This window comes from Rutidosis leptorrhynchoides, chromosome 1, assembly GCF_046630445.1.
Source record: "Rutidosis leptorrhynchoides isolate AG116_Rl617_1_P2 chromosome 1, CSIRO_AGI_Rlap_v1, whole genome shotgun sequence".
NCBI classification, from domain to species: Eukaryota; Viridiplantae; Streptophyta; class Magnoliopsida; order Asterales; family Asteraceae; genus Rutidosis; species Rutidosis leptorrhynchoides.
In genome coordinates this window covers 150,800,425-150,809,488 of record NC_092333.1, presented here as the reverse complement: position 1 = coordinate 150,809,488, position 9,064 = coordinate 150,800,425, and the positions used below count along the sequence as shown (strand labels likewise).

Below are 9,064 nucleotides of genomic sequence, written 5' to 3'. Positions count from 1 at the left end.
AACGACCCGACCAAAACCGTTATTGACGGCGCCGTTAACTTAGGTCCCGTTGCGTGGTCGTAGTCCCTATATGAGACTCGTTTGACCAAAAATTATGTCGCATTCATTTGAAAGGTACAAGACTTGCAAGTTTAGTTTACAAAACCGTTCGACAACAAGTCTAAGTTTACAAAAGTCATAAAGTATAAATGAAATAACTTGCGACATAATATAAGTAGAAAAACACAGTTGCTATAAATAGCGTAAGTATGTAAACAAAAGTTTGAATCCAAAAGTGCTATTCCTAGCGTATGTATGTATGTATGCTCGACTCCAAGCAAGTATGAGTGTACGCGGAAGCATGTATCAAATAGCCAAGTATGAACCTGAGAAACATATAGAAAACTGTCAACGAAAAACGTTGGTGAGATCATAAATGTATTTGTAAAAGTATATTTTGAACCACAATAGTTTGTATAGATGATTATCCAAATCGCATTTATTCCGAAGAATGTAGTTTGTATTGCGAGCACCCAATTACCAAAGCTTAACTGAATCTTCCCTCTGAATTTTGAATATAGTGTTAGAACATACACTATGCACGTTGAAATTATATTTCATCCACTAACGGTAGCGAACCGTCTGAATGAGGGTTCGTTAAACCCGTATGGCCACACAACATAATCACTCGCTTACACTTACACCCTGCAAGTGGAACTAATGATAATTGGATTGAGGACTTTTGTTCTAACTCGCCTGTATCTTTGTATTCGTATTTGTGTTCAAAGTATAAAAGTATGAAAAGTATATATACATGTGAAATGTATATAAGTATGTAATGTACATGTTTCTCAGCCCACGATTTAAAAGAATAAAAGTATTTGCAAAGGTGGGACTATGATCTCACCTCGAGTGCACGAGTATAAATGTACTTCACAAAGTAAACGTGTGCATGAAAGTTGCTTAGCCTTGACCTAAACAAATAAGTTGTATCAATTAACCGGTTACGACACAAGGTCGGGTGAAATGTGTTCAATTAGTCCTATGGCTCGTTACGACTCGATTAAGTATAGCATGTGAATCACGTTGTCAAGTTTCATACAAGAAACAAGTATAAAAGCATGTTAGAATGATTGTATAAAAGTTTGGTTAAGTTTGACTAAAAGTCAAACTTGGTCAAAGTCAACGAGAAAGTCAACACGTTCGGGTTCGGTCCCGAACTATTTTTCTGAGGTTTTTATTCATATATAAGCATATTAGAACAAGTTTCATGTGAATCGGAGGTCGGTAGCTAGTCAAACATTTCACGTTAAAAGGGACATGGAGGTCAGAATCTGTCCAGGCCATTTGGCGCGCCGCGCGGGGTAGTGTGCGCGCCGCGCGACCTGCTGTTCAGCTATTTTCTGCAGTTTTCAACTTATGCACGAATCCAACTTCAAATACCCATAAATCCTAAACCGTAAACATCCAAAACAAGTATCTTATATCGTTGGAAAGGTATTTTGACAAGGAATACAACTAACCACTTTTCATCAAGCAAAAACATCATTTACAATAACCGAAAACTCGTCAATTGATCAAGAAAAGTTTATTTTCAAAGTTTCAAGTTCGTAAAACGTATTTTATGGTTCGGGAATCCAATTTACACATACGATATGCCGTTTTGAAGGTAATGAAGCATACATTACTACTAAACACTAACAATTAACATTTAATGGCATTCAAGCATCAAAAGTTCATGTCAAGAACTATCAAACCCTAGTCAAACATCACAAAATCATTAATCGGGTTTTTTTGAAGTTTTCTTAATCAACCTACGCATCAAAACGAAGCTAGTGATACTAGTAACACAATTAAAACATGCACTTTAACAATCTAACAACATTAACTCATCCAAAATCAAGGATTAAGCAAACCCATTTCAAATGTTCAAACTAGTTACTCAAAACAACGAATCGAGCAAACAAAACATATATTCATGTTATACACGAGCCATGGACACTAACTAACACCATTTCAAGTCAAAAACACGAATTTAGAGAAATCTAGAGTTTTAGAAATGTTACCCAAAATCAATGAAGTTAGTATCAAATCGTAGAGGATGATGAGAGGATCAAGAATATGTAGTCGGATTTGTTGTGAGCTTCCAAGATTGAATTTAGATGATGAATGAATGGAATGGGTTTGTGTGTGTGTTCTTGAGATGGAGAGAAAAGGGATGAGGGAGATGATGGAATGGATGAAATGGGTTGACTAGTTGACCTAGTCAACTAGTTTGCCCATTTGGCAACTCCGGTCCCTCGAGTTTCAAAGCGGGTGCGGGATTTAACCGATCGAATATTTTTAAAACGCAAGTTAACGAGAGATGTTATAATTAAATAACGAGAATATTATAAACGTTAGTCAACGGAAATTGGGAATTTAAATAGCGAAAGATATTATTTAAAAAAAAGACGGTGTTAAAAATAAATTTAACGGAAAAACGCGGGATGTTACATTAAGTATCATCATCATTCATAATTAATCAAAAAGTGTAAAGTAAGTTTCAATCAAGAATAGAGTTTGAAATAAAGGCTGACTTCGTTCAGTCGCCACGACCTCTATACAAACTGAAATGAGGTGAGACCAGTGGACATGGCTCCGTATATGAGTCCCCTAGAGTCTGAAAAATTTCCAGAACCAAACTCGTCTTCTTTTGACCGTGGTGACGGTTTAAGTGCGAGTAGGTCAGAAATTTCAGCACAACGTTAAAAGGGTGTAGTGACTTTTGGATGGCCATAAATCCTAAACTGTAACTCGGATTAAGACGAGGTCTAAATGGAAAATCATCTACTCGAACAGAAAAATAGCTGGAAATCAACTTTTCCAATAGCACAGGTTAATGATCAGACCCGGAAAATAGTAGGTAAGGTGCTCCGGTGGGTTCTTGGTGCTTGATGCTCATCACGGTTCTCATCCTTGATGCTTATAGCTTCAAGTGTACAACTCGTTGATGTGTTTGCATCATCTTAATCAAGTTTTGACCATCATAACACTAGTGTAAGTATAAGATATGTAGCACAACCCAATTAAGGGTTGTAAGTAGTTTGATGAACCAAAGTTACATCAAGATCTTAGATTCGACACATACATGAGTTCTAATAGTAATATTAAGCTACAAACTTGAAAGTAAACTAAATACACAAGATCTTAAGTTGTAGAACTTATATCTTAGTTAGATCTTAAAGATCCTAGACTAGAAAGTCTAGATCTAGTGTTCTTAAGTTAGATCCTAAGTTATAGAACTTGGATCTTCACTTTAAACAAACCATAAGGTATGAAACTTAGATTTTCATCTTGTAAAATGTATATATGCTTATAAGCTCTTGTTTACAACAAAAATTAGAAGACCATAAGTTATAGAAACTTAGATCCAACACAAGTGTATGAAGTTATAACTAGAAAGTTATACTTCCATGTTCTTGAACTTACAAAGTTAACTTTAGTTTCAAGAAATATGATATCAAGTTTAACTAGTAATACTTGACCAAATTAACAATATCACAACTTTAAAGTACTTACAAAAGAAAGAAAGAAATAAACTAAAGTTACAAGTATTATGTTCATGTTTGTTTCATACTTGAGAAGATTCAAATCAAAGTTTGGATCTTAAGGAAATAAACTTCAAGTCTACAAAACATGAACACAAGTATGATTATAAAGTTTATGAACTTTAAATCTTTTAACATTTAAGTGTAAAACCATAAACTAACAAGTTTAGATTCTTGTTCTTGGTTCTTCATCAAACAAAAAATGGAGGTAACCAAGATTACATGAAGATACAAGTTATAGAACTTGATCTTTAACAACAACAAACAACAATAAACTACAAACTAGTAAATGATGATGATGTATAATCGGTTTTCAAGTAAGAAAAGGAAGAATAATAAAGTTTGTTACTTACAAAGTTTTGAGAGAAAAAGATGAGAGAAAGAGAGTGTGTATGAATGTGTGTGTAAAGTGAAATAAAGACTAGTGAATAAGTAGCAAAAAAAAATTTGAAAAATGAACTCCCTCCTCCCCATTGTTGGCCGACGGTTTAAGCATCAAAAGAGGAAGGGTCAAATGCAACTTTCAATTGTGGGAGAATGGTGTAAGCTCAAAATAGATTAAAGTTAAATTGTATGGGAAAAAGTTACTAGCATGCTTGCACATTTTTTCTTCTAACTAAGCTAATTAATCCTTGCTTTTCATTAATAAAACACTAGCTTAAAAGTGGGCTTACTTAGTCCATTAAGAAAGTAGGGTGGGCTTCCAAGTCCATGTCCATTAATAAAGGCCCAATCCAAGTATGTATGCAACAATTAAATAAATAAAGCCCAAGTAATTAACTACTTGCATTAGTTAATTAAAAATAATTAATAATAATTAATCATGAACGTAAATAATATTCAAAATATTATTCGTGAAAAGTACGTGTGTCACAAAGACAAGTCAGGACATGGAAAGTCAAATACGGTAACAAGTAAATGTATAAAAATACATTTATTAAAGCGCAAGTATTAATAATAAATATTAATAATTATACGTTGGAAAATCCAGGGTTGTTACAGCCACTGACCCCACAGCCACCACTAAGTTCCCCAGTCCCCCACCTCCCACCCGCCATCTTCCAGCCACCGTGAGTGACCTTCACATACAGGGTGAAGAGCCACAACAACTATTAGAAAAGTGCATATTGAAACTGCAAACCTTTGGAGGCCACCACCTATAGGATAGTGCACCACCATTCGTCGCCGTTACAAGAGCACCATACATGCACCATCAATTGGTTGCAGATCAGATCCAGTAACCTTCGGTGGCCACCACCAACAAGGTGGTGGGCCACCAAAGAGCATCGATCACGCAGGATACGAGGAGGAAATCAGAAGGAAAGCAGGAGCAAAGAAACCCTCCATCACCGCTAATGGCCAGTGGCCACCACCAACAGGGTGGTGAACCCCTAAGCCACCGTTGATAAGGAAAAAATAAAAGAATTCTCGTGCCGAAGAAGTTAACAACAAACAACCACAAAAATGACGGTGGATGGTGGCTATGGCTGTCAGAACGAACTCTGGTCACAAAGAAAAGGGGACCAATGGTTTCCAAAAAGCAGAACCGGAAGAAAAAAACATTCTAGACGAAAGAGAAGAAGAAGGTAGAAAAAAGGATATGATTTCACTAGAGTATGTAGGATCATTTTCCGGTCGACCAACATGTACAACATATAATTTTATAAGTTCCACATTATTTTAAAACCAATTGGTGATAGAGGGAGGTTCTCATAAGCTTATATATGCACATTTGTTTCTTTCACTTTTCGATGTGGACTTTTTTTTCTTTTCTAAAAACACATATATGGTGAGAGAGTGGAGAGAGAGAGAGGCAGCGGTCGGTGGCACGTCAAGGGCTCGAAACCGGTACAATGGGGGGCTCCAGGATCATTTTGCTAGGTTATTTGGAACTCATTTGACGTCGTTCATGTTTTTTAATTTCCCGGAGAGTTGGACGGTACCTGACCTATGGAGATCGTTCAAACCCTACGGTGATATTAGGGACATCTATGTGGCTAGTAAAACACTAAGAAATGGCAGAAGATTCGCATTTGCAAGATTTGATAATGTCAATAATCCAGATCATCTCTTATTGTCACTTGAAAAAAATCAAATTTAATGGTTTGCCAATAAGAATCTTCAAAGCTAGGGAAAGAGAGGGGACTTCTATCCCAGATCATACGAAAAGCGATCGACCAAAGAGGGATGGTCAGGGTATTCAAATGCATTCAGAGATGAACGAAAATTTATTGAAGTGGCTGGAAACTCAAACGAAGACCTGAGATACAGACTTAATGTGTTGAAGGCAGAAAAGGAAGACCTAAGAAATAAGCTTAATGCTATGAAGAAAGACAACGGGGGACAATCAAGATACAGAAATGAGAATACAACACGCATGGAAGAGAGAACCATCAACGTCAAAGACCAACAGTGTGACAAAAGTTTGGCAGGCAAAGCTATTTTATGTGAACTAAAAGGATTAGAAATTTTCCACCAGTTTGAAGGTCTTTGCAAGGCTGAAGGGTTGTGTAATTTTCAAATAAAATACCTAGGAGGGATGGCGGTGCTAGTGATATGCCCATCGGCTGAAATGGTTAATGAAATAATTGCAAATGAAGGGCATGCCATTCACAAATGGTGTTGCGATGTTCGGGTGTTTAATAATAAACATCGGGTCCCAGGAAGACTTGTGTGGTTAGACATTGTAGGGGTGCCAGTTGTAAGATGGAATGAAGAGACTTTCAGTAAAATCGCTTGGTGGTGGGGTAGAATCTTGGAATTGAAGAACTGCAGGCTTGATGATGCTAATCAGAATTTAATCTCTGGCAAAGTTTTGATTCACACCAGAAACAACACAAATAAGATTGATAGTTGTGTTACTTTGAGTGATGATGATGGACTGACTTATGTTAGGGTCAAAGAAGATTGTAATACCGTGATCTTGTTTCCATTTGAAGATGAGCATTCAGAAGGGTATCAATCAAGTAAAATTGATTCAGATGGTGATGACGATGACTTTGTGGATGACACGTTTGATTTTTCTGATGAGGAAGAAAAACCATTTAATTTAGATCCAGAAGCAAGGCACAACATTGAAGACAAATTTGAAAAATAGGAGGAGAATCACCAGGTTGATGAACAATTCTCAGAAGACGGCAAATTTTTCGACACTGGTAATCGGAATCGTAAAGGATCTAGGGTTGAAGATGAAGAGTCTGGGTGCTGGTATCTAGGCAATCTTTTTCAGGTCAATAATGATGATGTCCACTCAAAGAAAGTAGATGGTTCAGTTCCAGAGATGAATTTTAATGTAGAAGACAAATCTCAAGGTACTGGTACTCGTGTGGTTGATTCCCAAGAAGATAGGAGAGAAGATGACGACGGTTCATTTAATAAAGATGCATAAAATCTAAAGAAAAGGTTTTCTGACCCAGACAAATTTAGTCCAACTCGGACAATGGATCAATCAGATTCTGAAGTTGGGCCAAAAGCCCAACACTCGAGACAACAACGTGGGTCAAATTTTAGCCCAATAAGGTCAATGGATCAATCAGAGATTGTTAATGGACGCTTCAAAAATAAATCCACTAACAATGCTAAGAAAGGGCATATCAGTAGAAACAAAAAAGTTGATAATAGCAGGTCAGGAGTCGATGGTTACAAAGGAAAATCTGTAGAAATCAAATCTTCAAAGAAACCTGAGATTAAGAAGGATTGCTGTTGGGCAAGCATGCGGAAATGGAAAACTTCTTCTAGGATGATTAACATCAAGAATTCGGCAAGGAAGCTAAGACCCGACAACAAACCCATTCGATCTAGATGTACGAATTACGCCAGCAGTAATCAAGGTAATCAAATGGGGAAGTCGAAAGGGTCTGAAGAGCAGAGTAAATTGAAACATACAGGCAAGAAGAGTGGCGGGCAGATTCAAATTCCTTTAACTCAATCAATTCAGATGGGGTTTATGAATTTGGCTGCAAGTTGGGATTAAAGTGGCAAAAGAAGCCTTCTGCCCAGTGAGTGTGTCTCTTTCTTTCGTTATTCAATTTTTAATATGAAGATTATTTCTTACAATATTAGAGGGTTTGGGTGTGGAAAGGAGAGTAAACTCGGCCCTGTAAAAAGATTGATCTCTAGGGAGAAACCTTGTTTCATTGCACTTCAAGAAACAAAGTTGAATATTGTTGATGATTTATGGGTTCAGACTCTTTGGGGCTCAATTGAGTGTAATTATGTCCAGCAAGAGAAGGTTGGAAAATCGGGTGGTCAACTATTGGTTTGGGATACAAATTATTTCGAGGCAGTGGATGCTATTAATTGTGACCGTGTTATTGGTGTCAAGGGGAAATGGAAGAGTGACGGGTCTGTTCTTAATATACTCAACATCTATGGACCTCACGACGACTCGGGGGAAAAAAAGCTGTGGGATAACCTTTCAAGAATTTTAATGGGTAGTGATGAGGCTTGGGTACTATGTGGCGACTTCAATGAAGTTAGAAGACAAGAGGAAAGACTCAATTGCGTGTTTGTGGAAAGTAGAGCGATATTGTTTAACAATTTTATTCAATCCAACAACTTAATTGACTTACCACTCGGGGGAAGGTTATACACTCGTGTTAGCGATGATGGATTAAAGTTTAGTAAAATTGATCGATTTCTTGTGTCCGAAAAGTTTCTGTACCTGTGGAACAATCTGACATTGGTGGCATTAGAAAGAAAAGAGTCTGATCACTGTCCAATAGTGCTTAAAGACGAAGAAAAAAAACTACGGTCCGAAGCCATTTAAATTTTTTGATGCGTGGTTCGATAATGTAGAAAGTAAACAGATTATTACTGATGCTTGGTTAAACGCTGATGTAAGTTCATGTACGGGTAAGGATCGAAGATTTATGACCAAACACAAAAGTGTTAAAGGTGCACTCAAAACATGGAGTGTCTCTAAGTATGGACAGTTGGAGAGTGAAATTGAAATGCATAAAACGATAGCCCAAAGCTTAGAATTGAAGGCAGAAAAAGGTCCACTAAGTTCGAGTGATCTGGGAACATGGAGAGAGTCAAGAAAGTGTTGGTTAGATAAGGAAAAAATTAAGGCGAAAATGCTAAAACAGAAGGCGCGTGTAAGGTGGATCTTGGAAGGTGACGAAAACACAAAATACTTTCATTTGGTTATTCGGAACAACTACAATAAACGCAACATTCGGGGCTTGTCTATTAATGGTTATTGGAACGAGAACCCGGAAGAGGTAAAAGCAAAAATATTTAGACATTTTAGCAGCGTGTTTAAGGAACCAAACTTTTCGAGGCCATCTCTAGAAGATTTGTTATACCCGTCGATCACAGGTGATGAGGCTACAGCGCTTGAAAGTAGGTTTTCCGAATCTGAGATTTTTGAAGCTATCAGTGATTGTGGAAGCTCAAAGGCACCCGGACCCGATGGGTTCAATTTGAGATTTTTTTAAAAATTTTGGGATACGATAAAGGTGGATCTCATCGAGGCAATTTCTTGGTTTTGG

The 9,064-nt window shown here is 37.1% G+C and overlaps 1 protein-coding gene across 1 annotated transcript; it reads left to right on the top strand.

Moving 5' to 3' along the window:
* The first annotated feature begins 7,605 nt into the window (after window positions 1–7,605).
* LOC139890255 (uncharacterized) lies at window positions 7,606–8,337 on the top strand. The gene has a single exon (XM_071873150.1). It carries the CDS (start codon window positions 7,606–7,608, stop codon window positions 8,335–8,337), a length of 732 nt encoding a protein of 243 aa, XP_071729251.1.
* Window positions 8,338–9,064: the final 727 nt, after the last annotated feature.

Coding starts and splice junctions, on each gene's coding strand:
- LOC139890255 (XM_071873150.1), top strand. CDS start 7,606: ATGAAGATTATTTCTTACAATATTAGAGGGTTTGGGTGTGGAAAGGAG.